Source organism: Sapajus apella, unplaced genomic scaffold (assembly GCF_009761245.1).
Source record: "Sapajus apella isolate SASKATOON/1434 unplaced genomic scaffold, GSC_monkey_1.0 scaffold186, whole genome shotgun sequence".
NCBI classification, from domain to species: domain Eukaryota; kingdom Metazoa; phylum Chordata; class Mammalia; order Primates; family Cebidae; genus Sapajus; species Sapajus apella.
The window spans coordinates 430,205-447,122 of NW_022437126.1; the positions used below are offsets into that span (position 1 = coordinate 430,205).

Consider the following 16,918-nt stretch of genomic DNA (forward strand, 5'->3'; position numbering starts at 1 on the left):
TTTTTTTTTTTTTTTTTTGAGACAGGATTTTGCTCTGTCAACCAGGCTGCAGTGCAGTGGCATGTGCAGCTCACTACAGCCTTGACATCCTGGGCTCTAACAATCATTCCACCTCAACCTCCCAGGTAATTGGGACCACATGTGCATGCCACCATGCCCAATCTATTTTTTTCTTTTTTTTTTTTGGAGAAGGAGTCTAGCTTTGTCGTCCAGACTGGAGTACAGTGGTGCAATCTCAGCTCATTGCAAACTCTGCCTTCCAGGATCAAGCAATTCTCCTGCCTCAGCCTCCTGAGTAGCTGGGATTACAGGTGCACACCATGCCTGGCTAATTTTTGTATTTTAGCAGAGATGGGTTTCACCCAGCTGACTTTTGTAATTTTTGTAGAGACAGGTTTCACCATCTTACCCAGGCTGGTCTTGAACTCCTGGGCTCAAGTGATCTGCTTACCATGTTGGCCAGGCTAGTCTCTAACTCCTGTCCTCATGATCCTCTTGCCTCGGCCTTCCAGAGTGCTGGGATTACAGGTGTGAGCCACCATGTCTAGCCCAAATTTTTAAAAAGTTTTTGTAGAGATGAGGGTCACACTTTGTTGTCCAGGCTGGTCTTGAGCTCCTGGGCTCAAGACATCCTCCCACCTTAAAGTTTTGGGATTACTGGCATGAACCACTGTACCCAACACATTTCACAAATACTTATTGCAGGAGTAGCAACATCCCTTCACGTAGCTGAGGAGTTCTCCTTAGGAGTGGGCAGCCAAGGAGGAAGGACGGCCTCGTGAGGAAGGCTTCACCAAATGAAATTGTGAAGCGCCATGAGAATGGGGAATGGGGGCTAAGCTGGAAGGTGGAGGAGTTGGTGTGTGCTGTTGGACTACTCTGCGTAAGCTGGCTCCCTCTCACCATAGCCCCCAGGCTGTTGACTTTGCCTCCCACTTCAGAGGAAATGGAAACTTAGATGTGAGCTCTCAACTACCTGCCTCCAAGCCCCTTCTCTCTAGTTCTATTCAGTGTCACTCCCCTCTCTAATCCTTGTTCCCTTTTCAAAGTTCATTCTGGGTGGGCACAGTGGCTCCCACCTGTAATCCCAGCACTTTCAGAGACCAAGGTGGGCGGATCACTCGAAGTTAGGAGTTCAAGACCAGCCTGCCCAATATAATGAAACCTTGTCTCTACTAAAAATACAAAAATATTAGCTGGTAGTGGTGACGGGCAACTGTAATCCCAGCTACTCAGGAGGCTAAGGCAGGAGAATTGCTTGAACCCAGGAGGTGGAGGTTGCAGTGAGCCGAGATCACACCACTGCACTCCAGCCTGGGTGACAGAGCAAGGCTGTCTCAAAAATAAAAAAACATTATTAAGTGGATTTATTTCAGTTTGTTTGTTTGTTTGTTTGATATAGGGTCTCATTCTATCACCAAAGGCTGGAGTGCAGTGGTGCAATCAGGGCTCACTGCAGCCTCAAACTCCTGGGCTCAAGCGATCTTCCCTCCTTGGCCTCCCAAGTAGCTGGGATCACAGGTGTGCGCCACCATGCCCAGCTAACTTTTGTAATTTTTGTAGAGACAGGTTTCACCATGTTGCCCAGGTTGGTCTTGAACTCCGGGGCTCAAGTGCTCTGCTCGCCTCAGCCTCTCAAAGGGCTGGGGTTACAGGTGTGCGCCACCACGCCTGGCTTCACTTCAGTTTTTAAATTTTAGTCATGCTCATTTTGAAATTTGAGTCTTATATTTGACTCAAAGCTCTCCCCTTTGCCCCACTGAGGTGAGCAGAAAGAGGGGTGGAGGCTGCTCAGCTCTCAGCACCCACTTCCTTGCATTAAGTTTCTCAGCATTGGACTGAGGTGGACAGAAGGGGACAAAGAATTTTCCATTGGAAGAATCCATCAGTGAGCCATTACTACTGGTCTAGTTTGTATGGTGGGGTAGGGGCTTCCAACTGGCCCATTGATGAAGGACTCAACCCTTGACACTTGAGAGGTCTCTTGTGGTCCCTGAGAGATATGGCTGCATCTTTGCACTGGATCTCAGCATCCTTTCATGCAAGCACCTTTTTTTTTTTTTTTTTTTTTTTTTTTTGAGACAGAGTCTTGCTCTGTCTGGAATGCAGTTGTGCATACACAGCTCAGTGTAACCTTCACCTCCTGGGCTCAAGCCAGCCTCCCACCTTAGCCTCCCAAGTAGCTGGGACTACAGGCAGGTGCTGCCATGCCCGGCTAATTGTGTGTGTGTGTGTGTGTGTGTGTATAGAAACAGGGTCTTGCTATGTTGCCCAAGCTGATCTTGAACTCCTGGACTCAAGCGACCCACCTGCCTTGGCCTCCCAAGGTGCTAGGATTACAAACGTGAGCCACTGCACTAGGCCAGTGCAAACACTTCTTTGCGATCCTTCAGTAGATCTCAGCAGTCCTGTACTCACAATCTTATCAACCCTCTGTGGCCACAACTCCAGGCCTGCTAGCACAGGTAGGATCCAGGTTCCATACCTTCCCAGGGCCTGAACTTGGTCATGCAGCCACTGTGTACTCCCACTGTCTGTACTCTCTACCATCCTTCCTCAGGGCTTCCAGTCTCTGGAAGCACCTTGGCCATGAAACTAGCCTGGTGGCCTAGAGGACATCCTACTGGAACTAAGATGTGATTCTCTTAGGCCCCCTCTCTCAGCTGCACTCTCTCAAAAAGGAAGCTCTCCTTGGTTCTATTGAAAAGGTGTCTCTCTGCCAGCTGCCAGGGCCTGGGGCCACTAGGCCAGCGCCTGTCAATGCTGGTGGGGGCAGGATCATTCTGTCTCTTGTCCACCCCCCAGCCCTCTCGCTTCTAACACAGGGTACCAGCTGGGGCCCACAGATGCTGGGGACGAGTTCTAGCCCTGCCTCTGCCCTGGGGCAACCCCTCCCTGTCCTGATCTCCCTGCTCTGCCACCCCTCTCCTGGGGCACTCAGTGGCTGTCATGTGGCTACATCCTGTGGCTGGGGGGCCCAAGACAGGACAGCAAAATGGTTCATTTTCCGTGGAATCTTATCCCTTTGTTGCCCTAGTTCTCACTCTTCCCAAGCCTCCTGGGACTGGGACACATTTGCAATAAAGGAAAGGTTTGTGGTGCCCATTGCAGCAGGTATCTCATGGGGAAAAAAAATATGAAAAGGTGTCTTTCTTTGGTCCATTTCATTTGTAAGAACAAACCTGAAAAAAAAATATTTATCACTCTGAGTACTTCTGAAAATGACCCATGGTTTCACTTTCTGACGATATCATTCCTCTTCCTCTTTCCTAGGAACCTGATGAGAATAAAATTTCCTTGACCTTGAAACCTAAGCAATAGTTTTTCTTGGAAGCTACACTATAGGGTCAATTGATTCTTCTCAATGTTATCAAAGTAAATATACATAGTGCAAAAATCAAGTAATGCAGAGAGTTTATAATGAAAAGTAACGGTCCATCTTCCGCCCCATCCTTCTACTCAGTCACAATCCAGATATAACAGCTTTGAATGTGCATGTCCTGGTATTTATCTCTATTGCTCTAAAGAGTATTGTTTCAGGAAAAACTCTGCAAACAGTGTTTTTCCTCTGTTCTCATACCACCACAACAATCATCAACACAAAATAAGACTTCTGTGACCAAATGTGTGAGGTTTTTTCCCACACACACCAAGCCGTGAACACCAGAGGGGTGATCTCCAATTCACTGCCAACACTGTGGATCCAGAGATAGCATCAGATCCCACAGCTCAGTCTCCAAGACTGCTGCCCCCAACTCCCCAGACACCAGTCACAAGTCCGGGCCCCTGGAACTTCAGACCAATCAGCTTCAAGTTGTGGCTCTCACAACTCACAGAATACAGGGAAGCATTTATATTTACCAGTTTATTATAAAGGATATTGCAAAGGACACAGATGAAGAGATGCATAGGGTGAGGGATAGGGTAAGGGGTAGGGAGTTTCCATGCCTTCCCTGGGGCACCACCCTCCAGGGGCTGACGCAAGGAAGGGAAGGTCAGAGAGATTCCATTTCCTAAGGCCTAACATACCCAACATGATAACATAAGACTGTAACAAGGGCTATGAGAGTTATAAATAAGCCAGGACCTGTGAACGAAAACATATATATATATATATATAAACATCATGAGTATGTTTATGCTGGCCAGGCATGGTGAATCATGCCTATCATCCCAATACTTTGGGAGGCCAAGTGGGGAGGATCACTTGAGGCCAGAAGTTTAAGACCAGCCTGGGTAACATAGCAAGGCCCCATTCCCATCTCTTCAAAACATAAATTTTTTAAATTGTAGGGAAAAAAGAGTTTGTTTATGTTGCTTTTTGGAGAAATTCTTCAAGAGTTAAAAAAGAGACAAAGAGAAAGTATGAGAGGAAAGATAGACAAAGAACCAGGAGTCAAACATTTGAATAAAAGGAAAAAACTGAGAAAGTGCAGAGAAGGAAATTCTATCCACCCACCTACCTATCATCTATCTTTCTATCTGCCTGTCTATCCATCTGGTTCCCCAAGGCTAAAGAAGGTGAGATTCTCATTTCTGTTTGTTGAACAAAGTGGCTGTCTTCTGACATGTACCTCTTCTTAAGTCCAGTGTTCTTTCAACCTCATTGGTCTCTGCAAAACCCAATTTCACAGGCCCCTACTGAGAACCAGTTTCCAGTCTCCACTTCTTTTTTTCCCTCTTTGTTCGTCTTCCCCTATTGCTCTCTTTTTTCCTGTACAAATGATCTGCAACAAAACCTCTCCCATGTGCATGCCTAGAGGGTGAGTTATCCCAGGTAGCTAACGCTTTGTTCCCTTAAGAATAAATCCCCAGGCCAGGCAGGCAGGTGGCTCACGCCTGTAATCACAGCACTTTGGGAGGCAGAGGTGGGTGGGTCACTGGAGGTCAGGAGTTGGAGACCAGCCCGGCCAACACGGTGAAACCCCCTGTCAACTAAAAAAATACAAAAATTAGCTGGGCCTGGTGGCACACACCTCTAATCCCAGCTACTCGGGAGGCTGAGCTAGAATGGCTTGAACCCAGGAGACAGAGGCTGCAGCAAGCCTAGATTGAGACACTGCACTCCATCCTGGGCTGCAGAGCGAGACTCTGTCTCAAAAAATGAAAATAAAATAAAATAAAAAAATCCCCAATACATCTTAGATAAATCACAAAAGAATCATGTTGAGCAAAAAAGTAAGCTGCAGAATGCTGTGTATACAAGAGCACTAGTTATATATTACTGGTTTTGCCACATACAACGTTATCAATAGCCAAAGAACATTATATTCTATCAAGCCAAAATGTCAGTAAAAAAACAGTTTGCGGGCCGGACGCGGTGGCTCAAGCCTGTAATCCCAGCACTGTGGGAGGCTGAGGCGGGTGGATCACGAGGTCAAGAGATCGAGACCATCCTGGTCAACATGGTGAAACCCCGTCTCTACTAAAAATACAAAAAATTAGCTGGGCATGGTGGCGCGTGCCTGTAATCCCAGCGACTCAGGAGGCTGAGGCAGGAGAATTGCCTGAACCCGGGAGGCAGAGGTTGCGGTGAGCCGAGATCGCGCCATTGCACTCCAGCCTGGGTAACAAGAGCGAAACTCCGTCTCAAAAAAAATAAAAATAAAAATAAAAATAAAAATAAATTAAAAAAAAAAACAGTTTGCAACTGAAAATCCAAACCATAATATAACAACTTAATGAAGGTACTATGCCAATAATACAAACACATTTTAAAATTTTCAGCCAAATTAAGTCTTTGTAGTAAGAGTGGCTTTATAGCAGCCTAATTCTGCCGCCTGCCTCGGCACCTTGTTACATCATTAATAGTGCTCAGAAGCATGAATCTGAAATAGCACTGTGTAAACATGCATGGTGTTTCCACTAACTAAACCGTAACACAGGAAATTGATTCTCGTGCAACCAGGATTCCTGAATATCTCCCAATGATCTCTCAAGGATCATTTTGACTATAATATGCAAATGAAATGGCCAAGCGCCCATTCAGTGGATGAAGGGAACCCAACCCCTCCCCAGGATCTCCGTGAATTCCTGGAGGCTACTCCTATTAGTCCATCCTGCAGCCTGCACCCCACTGTCACTAGGAGCTTATCAGCTGCTGTTCTGGCTCATTGTCCACAGGTTGCCTGTGGCTTGGAAAATCATGCACACATGTCATTCCTCCTAGGCTCTACTCATACAAGCTTGTGTGTTACACAGTTTTTTTTGTTTTTGTTTTTTGAGACAGAGTTTTGTTCTGTTGCCCAGGCTGGAGTGTGGCGGCACGATCTCGGCTCACCGCAACCTCTACCTCCTGAATTCAAGCGATTCTTCTGCCTCAGCCTTCAGAGTAGCTAGGATTACAGGCATGCAGCAGCCTGCCCAGCTAATTTTTTGTATTTTTAGTAGAGACGGGGTTTCACCATGATGACCAAGCTGGTTTCAAACTGCTAACCGCACGTGATCTGCCCACCTCAGCCTCCTAAAATGTTAGGATTACAGACGTAAGCCACTATGCCTGGCCTTTGTTTTAGTTTTGAGATGTAGTCTTGCTCTGGCATCCAGGCTGGAATGTGGTGGCACGATCTCGGCTCACTGCAACCTCTGCCTCCTGGCTTTAAGCGATTCTCCCGTCTCAGCTTCCCAAGTAGCTGAGACTACAGGCGCAAGCCACCACACCCAGCAAATTTTTGTATTTTTAATAGAGATAGGGTTTTGCCATGTTGGACAGGCTGGTCTTAAACACCTCACCTGAAGTGATCTGCCTGCCTCAGACTCCCAAAGTCCTGGGATTACAGGCATGAGCCACTGCACCCAGCCATGTTATACAGTTTTATTGGAGGTTTGATGGTAACAAAAGACGACATCACAGCATAACCTAGGTAGCAATTTAAGGCTGAACATGACACATAACTTTCCTAGAAACGCCTTGGTCATTCGCTACTACAGGAACTTCCTAACCAGGCTCTAACTTGCTGCTCTCTTCTTGACCTCTCCCTCTGCTGCTAACCTTTTCCAAGACTTTCCCCCTCTCTGGTCTGTCAGCCTCCAGCCCCCAAATTCCTGTTAATTCTCTCATGCAGACCAACTCAGTTTGCTCTATATCTTCAGCTTCACCCTTCTGACCATATCTCACTCAAAGAGACCTGTCCAAGTATTTTTGTAACCCTCACCTCAAACAAAAGCTCTCAATAGTCCCTCTCCCCTGCTATGTCTTGTCCTTGTCATTAAAAACAACTGCAGTCAATTATTGCTTTAAATGGCACCTTTCCCCTCCTGCCACATGTTTGAAAGAGCAGTGATGTCTACCGTTTCTAGAGTGCCCAGAAGTTACATGCTTGATCTCCAGTCCTCACAAACCTCGGTGAAGTATAAGGTATCATTCCCATATTACAGATGAGGCTCACAGATGACTTGCCTGAGTTCCCCCAGCTGCTAATTAGTAGGGTATGGCTGTGAACCAGTGCCTGATTCCTAAGCAGATGTCTGCATCTCTACACAACACAGTAGATTGCCTGGTATGGTGGCTCACGCCTGTAATCCCAGCACTTTGGGAGGCTTAGGCAGGTGGATCACCTGAGGTCAGGAGTTTCAGATCACTCTGGACAACATGGTGAAACCCTGTCTCTACTAAAAATATAAAAATCAGCCAGGGGTGGTGGTGGGTGCCTGTAGTCCTGGCTACTCTGGAGGCTGAGGTAGGAGAATCACTTGAACCCAGGACGTGGAGGTTGCAGTGAGCTGAGATTGTATTATTGCACTCCATTCTGGGTGACGGAGTGAGACTGACTCAAAAAAAAGGCCTGGCGTGGTGGTTCATGCCTGTAATCCCAGCACTCTGGGAGGCCGAGGTGGGCAGATCACCTGAGGTCGGGAGTTCAAGACCAGCCTGACCAACATGGTGAAACCCCGTCTTTAAAAAAAAAAAAAAAAAAAACACATGGTAGATAACTGCCCCACTCCACCCCACACCAGGATGTCTTTAATTTATGCCTCCTCTTCTCTCTTCATTCTTCTCAGGATTCCACTGCAATGAGTTGGTGGAGGAACAATTTCTGGATCATCTTAGCTGTGGCCATCATTGTTGTTTCTGTGGGCTTGGGCCTCATCCTGTACTGTGTCTGTAAGTGGCAGCTTAGACAAGGTAATGGCCATCTTACCTGGGCAACTGGAGGGGGGAGCCAGGTGATTATCAGTACAGTAGAGCTCCTTAGGGCAAGAAAATAAATTCTAGGCCTGAATGGGCTGAATTTGGGATTAAGCATCTTGCATTCTGGGTTTGAGTCCTAGCCCTGCCACTACATTGTGGTTTTGGGCCTCAGTTTCCTCATGTGCATAGTGAAGGGAGGGACATCAACTAATCTCCAAGAGCCCTCCAGCCCTATCATCTGAGTGAAAGCAGAATCTGTTTCAAGGCACAGTATACTCAAGTGCTTTCCCTTTCCTATGTGGCTGCTGATAACAGCATCTTGCAAGAACACAAGTATATGGAATATTAAGAACCGTCTTGGCTGGGCACACTGACAGCATTTTAGGAGGCCCAGGAAGAGGATCACCCGAGGTCAGGAGTTCAAGACCAGCCTGACCAAAATGGCGAGACCCTGTCTCTACTAAAAATACAAAAATTAGCTGGATGTGGTGACAGGCACCTGTAATCCCAGCTACTCAGGAGGCTGAGGCAGGAGAACCACTTGAACCCGAGAGGCAGAGGTTGGAGTGAAATCATGCCACTGCACTCCAGCCTGGGCGACAAGAGCAAGACTCCAACTCCAAATAAATAAATAAATAAATAACTGTCTTGAGGAATAAAATGTGGACTCAACCCACAGCCAACATGTTTGGCCACCATGATTGCCTTCTCTGAGACCATATTCTGAATTTTCTGGTATTATCCCCACCTAGACCAGAAACCTCTTAGTACCCTCAGACATAAATAAGTGGCCTGAGGATTAACACTAACTTTAGATTATCTGTAAGTGGGGTTTCAACTTTCCTGTTCATCTCCAGAAACATGAAAGCCTTGATTCAATGGTGTGTTACCTTGACATCTCATCCCTTTAAATAATGACTTAAGCAGGAAGTACACCTGGGGATGGTAAGCATACTGAGAGGTACAGCTACCTTCCCTGCATAGGCATCACTCAATGATCAAGCCACTATCCACTCACTGCATCTAAATACAGCCTCAAAATTCCTGCTCAGCCGAGTGCTGAAAGGTCAGGGACACACAAGAAGTGAAATCTTTTTGTCATTCTTCTCAATCTCTCGTTAGAGATAAGAAAATTGGGCCGGGCGCGGTGGCTCAAGCCTGTAATCCCAGCACTTTGGGAGGCCGAGGCGGGTGGATCACGAGGTCAAGAGATCAAGACCATCCTGGTCAACATGGTGAAACCCCGTCTCTACTAAAACTACAAAAAAAATTAGCTGGGCATGGTGGCGCGTGCCTGTAATCCCAGCTACTCAGGAGGCTGAGGCAGGAGAATTGCCTGAACCCGGGAGATGGAGGTTGCGGTGAGCCGAGATCGCGCCATTGCACTCCAGCCTGGGTAACAAGAGCGAAACTCCGCCTCAAAAAAAAAAAAAAAAAAAAAAAAAGAAAATTAAGGTTCAAAGGAAGATGGGAGCTTAACTGAGATGCCATAGGAATTGGTGGCAGAGTTGGGACCAGAACTCAGGTCTGCCAGGCTTCCAGTTCAATGTTCTTTCTCCTCTATTGTAATTAATTTTTTAATACAAAAAACTATATTCTGGGACCCTACAGTCCTCTATCCTTTTGTCTCTCTCTTTTTTTTTTTTTTTTTTTCAGACAGTGTCTTACTCTGTCATCCAGGCTGCAGTGCAATGGAGTGATCTCAGCTCACTGCAACCTCCACCTCCTAGGTTCAGCTGATTCTCCTGCCTCAGCCTCCTGAGCAGGTGAGATTACAGGCATGTACCACCACAACCGGCTAATTTTTGTATTTTTAGTAGAGACGGGGTTTCACCATGTTGGCCAGGCTGGTCTCAAACTCCCAACCTCAAATGATCCACCTGCCTTGGCCTCCCAAAGTGCTGGGATTACAGGCATGAGTCACTGTGCCCAGCCTTTTTAAAAAGTTTTCATTCTTGCTGAGTGCAGTGGCTCACACCTGTAACTCAGCACTTTGGGAGGCTAAGCTGGGTGAATCATTTGAGGTTGGGAGTTTGTGATCAGTCTGGCCAACATGGTGAAACCCCATCTCTACTAAAAATACAAAAATTAGCTGGGCGTGGTGCCAGACACCTGTAATCCCAGATACTGGGGAGGCTGAGGCAGGAGAATTGCTTGAACCTGGGAGATAGAAGATGCAGTGAGCTGAGATTGTGCCACTGTATTCCAGCCTGGGCGACAAGAGTGAGATTCCATCTAGGGAAAAGAAAAGTTTCCATTCTCAAATAGGAACAAAAGAATGACCCTGAACAAAAGCTTTACTTAATTTCCTTTTGTCCTCAACCACTCCTATTAACAAGCAGGCTGTAATTAATAACAACTTATATGTCCAGCACATCACAGTTTACAAACTGCTTTTCCGATTCTTTATCTGATTTCCTCCCAACCACACTTCTAATTACTCATTCAACCAACATTTCTGGGTGCTACCTAAGTGCCAGGCATCACAGTTTATAAACTGCTTTTCCAATTCTTTATCTGATTTCCTCCCAACCACACTTTTAATTACTCATTCAACCAACATTTCTGGGTGCTACCTAAGTGCCAGGCATAGAGGAAGTAAACCACCACCCACACTGGGTTAGTGCACAGGCTCTGTGGTTAGGCGGCCTGGATTCAAAGTCCAACTCTATCATTTATTAATTCTGTGTCCCTAAGTGTGTCTTCTCTGAGCTAAATTCGAAAATCACAACTTTTGCTAATTCTTCTTAAACGAATATGCTTTTCCCTCTCTTAGGCAAGAAATGGGAAATTGCCAAGCCCTTGAAACACAACCAAGCAGATGAAGAAAAGATGTATGAGTAAGTTGCGGGGAAATCCTTACGCTTTTTACTTTTGAGACCTGCCTGCTCACTTCCACTCTTGCCCCTCCACTACTGAAACAGAATGACATCACATTTCCTGTAGAGCTGGTGAAACGTCACACCTGCCAAATCTCCACATATGGGCAGAGACTCAGGAAGGATGTTGTGGATGTAGGGCAGGTCCTCCCTCCTCTCATCTGTCTCTCTCTCTCTCTCTCTCCCCCTCCCTCTCTCTCTCTCTCTCTCTCTCTCTCTTGTTTTTTCCAAGATGGAGTCTTGTTGCCCACGCTTGAGTGCAATGAAGCAATCTCGGCTCCCTGCAACCTCCACCTCCCAAGTTCTAGTGATTCTCCTGCAGATACTCTTTTTTTTTTTTTTTTTTTTTTTTTTGGGACGGAGTTTCGCTCGTTGCCCAGGCTGGAGTGCAATGGCACGATCTCGGCTCACCGCAACCTCCGCCTCCTGGGTTCAGGCAATTCTCCTGCCTCAGCTTCCTGAGTAGCTGGGATTACAGGCACGCACCACCATGCCCAGCTAATGTTTTGTATTTTTAGTAGAGACGGGGTTTCACCGTGTTGACCAGGATGGTCTCGATCTCTTGACCTTGTGATCCATCCGCCTCGGCCTCCCAAAGTGCTGGGATTACAGGCTTGAGCCACCGCGCCCGGCCCCAGATACTCTTATTAGGCAGGATAGTCCAAGGGTTTAGAGATTATTTCCCAGGGGCCAGTCAAGGGTCAGTCCTTTCTTTGGAATATACACACTATCTAAAACAAAACCTATGCTTGGAGTGAGGTGCAGTGGCTCATGCCTGTAATCTCAGCATTTTGAAAGGCCAAGGTGGATCACTTGAAGTCAGGAGTTCAAGACCAGCCTGGACAACATAGTGAGACCCTGTCTACAAAACATTTTAAAATCTATGCTTTTTTTTTTTCTTATTATTTTTTTAAAAATAAAGACGGGTTTTCACCATGTTGGTCAGGCTGGTCTTGAACTCCCGACCTCAGGTGATCTGCCCACCTTGGCCTCCAAAGCGCTTGGATTACAGGCATGAGCCACCACACCCAGCCAAATCTATGCTTTTCTAAAATGACTTTTGTTGTAGCTTCAGGGGTCCAGCAAATAAGATCCCCCTGCCTCCATCAATTCTGATCCCCTTCAGGAATAAGATAAATGTGTCAGGCAGCCAGGTGGCTAAAATATTGCCTTTATTAAGAATAAAAATTGGGCTGGGTGCAGTGGCTCACACCTGTAATCCCAGATTTTGGGAGGCTGAGGCAGGTGAATCACCTGAGGTCAGGAGTTTGAGACCAGCCTGGCCAACAGGGGTTTAGTAGAAACCCCATCTCTACTAAAAATACAGAAATTAGTCAGGCATGGTGGTTTGTGCCTGTAATCCCAGCTATTTGGGAGGCTGAGGCAGGAGAATTGCTTGAACCCAGGAGGCAGAGGTTGCAGTGAGCCAAGATCATGCCACTGCACTCCAGCCTGGGCAACAAGTGAAGCTCCATCTCAAAAAAAAAAAAAAAAAAAAAAGCAAAAAAATAAAACTCGGATTGGCTAAGGGCAGTGGTTCATGCCTATAATCCCAGCACTTTGGGAGACCGAACTGGGAGGATGGCTTTCAGCCAGGAGTTCGAGACCAGCCTGGGCAACATAGAGGAGGCCCATTGAAAAAAATACCAAAATTAGCCAGGTATGGTGGCATCTGCTTGTAGTCTCAGCCACTTGGGAGGCTAAGGTGGGAGGATCACTTGAACCCATGAGGTCGAGGCAACCATGAGCTGTGATGGTGCCACTGCTCTCCAGCCTGGATGTCAAAGCAAGACCCTGTCTCAAAAAAACAAAACATAAGCAAACAAAAAAGAATAAAACTGGTTCTTTTCTGTTAGCTAGCGAGTTTCCTAATTTAGAACTGGGCGACTTTCCTGACCAGTTCACAGGCAGCTCCGGAAAACCTCAGGTCTCCCCCACTGAGCAGACCCCTTTCTCTGAATGGCAAAGATGGGAGCACGATTTGTGATTTCTATAGTGAGGCCAGCACTAGAGGAGAAAGTGAGAGGAGCCAGACTTTCCCCAAATTTAGCAGTCAGATGAATTGCTTTCTTCTCTTAGGAAGAGCTACAGAGGGATGGTGAGAGCCACCAGTAGAGCTCTATCCCCATGTCTCCGCCTGCACTCACCCCAATAACCTAAAAATGTTTATTCATTCCCAGGGGGAATTTATAGCATATAGGAATCAAATCAGTGTACCTAGGGGGATGGAGGCCCAAGTAAGGATGCTTTCTTAGAGTTTACCCTTTAGTTAAAACTTCTTACCAAAGTAAAATATAAATACAGAAAAATGGACATAGTAAGTGCACAACCTGATGAATTTCCACAAACTGAATAGACCCAGATAACTGGCACCCAGATCAAGAAAACAGGATGTTACTGACACTTCAGAGGCTTATTTTATACAGTCTTTCAGCTGTTACATCCCAAAGGTAATCACTGTCTGTGATAGCATAAATTAATTTTGGTTTTTATGCATTCTATTAATGAAATCATATAGTACGTATTATTTGGTGTTTGGCTTTTTTGCTCAACATCATTTTTATGAGATTCATTGTATGTAGTTGTAGATTGTTCATTCTTGTTGCTATAGAATATTCCACTGTGGGAGTACACTACATTTATTTATGTATTTATTTTGAGACAAGGTCTCACTCTGTCAATCAGGCTGGAGTGCCATGGTGCAATCATAGCTCACTGTAACCTCAAACTCCTGGGCTCAAGTGATCCTCCTGCTTCAGTCTCCTGAGTAGCTGGGACTATAGGTATATGCCACCACACCTAGCTAATTATTTTGATTTTTTTGTAGAGACAGGGTCTCTACAAAAGAGAGACAGCGTCTCTCCCTTTGTTGCTCAGGGTCTCCCTATATTGCCCTCAAACTCCTGGCCATCTTCCCTCTTTTGCCTCCAAAGTGCTGGGATTACAGATGTGAACCACCTTGCCCAGTCTCTATACCATAATTAATCTATGCATTCTACTGCTGATAGGCATTTTGGTAGTGTGATGGCAAATTTTATGTGTCCCTGTTTCCCTGGAGAACCCAGACTAACACAGGTAGTGTCCAATTTGGAGCTGTTATGAATAGTGTTGCTCTAAACATTCTAATGCATGTTTTGGTGAACAGATGCAAGCATTTCGAAAGGCTGTAGACCCAGCGGTGGAAATGCTGTCTCAAGGTGTATGTACATTCAGGTTTAGGAGCTCATCTGTTTTTTGTTTTTTTGTTTTTTGTTGGTTTGTTTTGAGACAGTCTTGCTCTGTCACCCAGGCTGGAGTGCAGTGGCGTGATCTTGGCTCACTGCAACCTCTGCCTCCCCGGTTCGAGTGAGTCTCCTGCCTCAGCCTCCCAAGTAGCTGGGATTACAGGTGTGCATCATCATGTCCAGCTAATTTTTGTATTTTTTAGTAGAGATGGGGTTTCACCATGTTGGCCAGGCTGGTCTCAAACCCCTGACCTCAGGTGATCCGCCCTTGGCCTCCCAAAGTGCTGGGATTACAGGCATGCGCCACACACCTGGCCCATCTGTTTTGCAGATAGAAATACATCTGGTGCCTACCACTCCTAATCCAGCTCAGGTGAACCATGTGCTCCATGCTCTGAGTTATAGCACTTTTATTTCCCTCTCTTCGGTTTCAGCCATTTCCTGGGCTAGAGAAAATGGTTTCATTAGGGTGCCAATTACAAATGGGATCCGGGACCTAGAAAGGAAAGTGAATGCTTCCAATTTGTAGAGTCCAAGGTTTGAATGTTCAATCCATTCACTTTCCTTGACATTTTATCTTAAATCTGCTGAGAGCAGGCATGGCCCAAACCAAACACTGATTCCCTTTCTCTCTGTCTAGGAATGTTCTTAATGATTCTCCAGGTCAATTACCGCCTCTGCCACCAAGGAGTTGGCCTTCTCTAGAAGACTCTTGTAAGTATATTTTACTGGTAGCAGTTTCATTTACAGTTAGGATAACAAGTTTATCAAGGTGTCTTAGAGAGCTCAAGCTGCTGTAACAAAAATACCATAGACTGGGGTGCTTACACAACAGAAATCTACTTTCTTATTGTTCTGAGGCTGTAAGTCTGAGATTAGGTTGCTGGACAATTTCTGTGAGGTTTCTGGTGAGGGCTCTTCTCCTGGCTTGCAGGCAGCTGCCTTCTTGCTATGCCCCCACAAATGGGCTTTCCTTGGTGCATTCAAGCTGGAGAAGAGCATCAGGGAGCCAGATTTCTGGTGTTTCTTCTTACAAAGACACTAATCCTGTTGTATCAAGGCCTCATCCCTATGGCCAAATATAGACACACTGGGGGTTAAGCCTTGAACACGTGAATTTTGGGGGAATACAAACATTCAGTCTATAACACTAGGATGTATAGATGCAGCATCCTGATTATTTTACTTTACTTTTATTTTTTTCTTTTTTGAGATAGGTTTCACCATGTTGGCCAGGCTGGTCTTGAACTCCCGACCTCAGGTGACCCACCCACCTCAGACTCCCAAAGTGCTGGGATTACAGGCATGAGCCACTGCTCCCGGCCCTGATTATTTTTGAAGCAGAGTCTTGCTCTCTCACCCAGGCTGGAGTACAGTGGTGAGATTTCACCTCACTGAAATGTCCACTTCCTGGGTTCAAGCTATTTTCTTGTCTTAGCCTCCTGAGTAACTGGCAGTATAGGCACGCACCATTATACCCAGCTAATTTTTTGTATATTGAGTAGAGATGGGGTTTCACCATATTGGCCAGGCTGGTCTTGAACTCCTGACCTCAAGCGATCCACCCACTTCGACCTCCAAAAGTGCTGGGTTTATAGGCGTGAGCCACCACACCCAGCCAGCATCCTGTTAAAAGAAAAAGCCAGAGGCCAGGCACGGTGGCACATGCTTGTAATCCCAACACTTTGGGAGGCCAGGATGGGCAGATCACTTGAGCTCAGAAGTCTGAGAACAGTCTGGGCAACATGGCAAAACCCTGTCTCTACCAAAATTAGCTGGGCACACCTACAGTCCCAGGTCCTTGGACGGCTGAGGTGGGGGGATTGCTTGAGCCTGGGAGGTCTCATCTTGGACAACAGAGTGAGACCCTGTCTCAAAACAAAAAAAGCGATGAAAAAGCGAAAAGGAGGCAGAATAAGTACTGATGCACCCAATATCCTGATATAAATGTGTAAATTATGTTCAAATCCTAGCTTGGAACATAAACAGAAAGAAACATGTGGTGTCACTGGGCTTCTCACTTCCTATCAGAAAAACTCTGGTTCCTTTGACTGGAATGTTCTTCCTTAAGCTCTTTGCATAGCTGGCTTTTTCCTCATCCTTCACATGTCAGCTCAAAAGTCACCACCTCAAAGAGGCCCTCTCTGACCACTCAACCTAAAGTAGTCCTGCTAATTTCCTTTATGAAACTGGCAGTTATCCAAAATTGTCTTATTTACTTATTGTTCATTTGTGTACTATTTCCTCCACTGAAGTATAAACTTCAGAAAAACAGGAACCTTTCTTGTCCACAACTATTAATATTTACCCACTACCTAGAACAGGGCGTGGGGCTTAGTCGATACTTAAGAAAAATATTTTGAGCAGGGCGCGGTGACTCACGCCTGTAATCCCAACACTTTGGGAGGCCAAGGAGGGTGGATCGCCCAAGGTTGGGAGTTCAAGACCAGCCTGAGCAACATGGAGAAGCCCCATATCTACTAAAAATACAAAAATTAGCTGGGTATGGTGGTGCATGCCTGTAATCCCAGCTATTCAGGAGGCTGAGGCAGGAGAATTGCTTGAACCTAAGAGGCGGAAGTTGTGGTGAGCCGAGATCGCGCCATTGCACTCCAGTCTGGACAACAAGATTGAAAATCTGCCTTAAAAAAAAAAAAAAGAAAAATATTTTGATTGGATAGATA

At 46.1% G+C, this 16,918-nt stretch overlaps 1 protein-coding gene across 1 annotated transcript in view; it reads left to right on the plus strand.

Moving 5' to 3' along the window:
- SCIMP (SLP adaptor and CSK interacting membrane protein) overlaps positions 1–16,918 on the plus strand; it is a 35,963-nt gene that overhangs the window by 14,931 nt on the left and 4,114 nt on the right. The window contains exons 3-7 of the mRNA XM_032268848.1: positions 841–847; positions 6,324–6,333; positions 7,998–8,125; positions 10,908–10,971; positions 14,875–14,948. Coding sequence (XP_032124739.1) covers positions 841–847; positions 6,324–6,333; positions 7,998–8,125; positions 10,908–10,971; positions 14,875–14,948 — 283 coding nt within the window. The remainder of the gene's footprint in view (positions 1–840; positions 848–6,323; positions 6,334–7,997; positions 8,126–10,907; positions 10,972–14,874; positions 14,949–16,918) is intronic.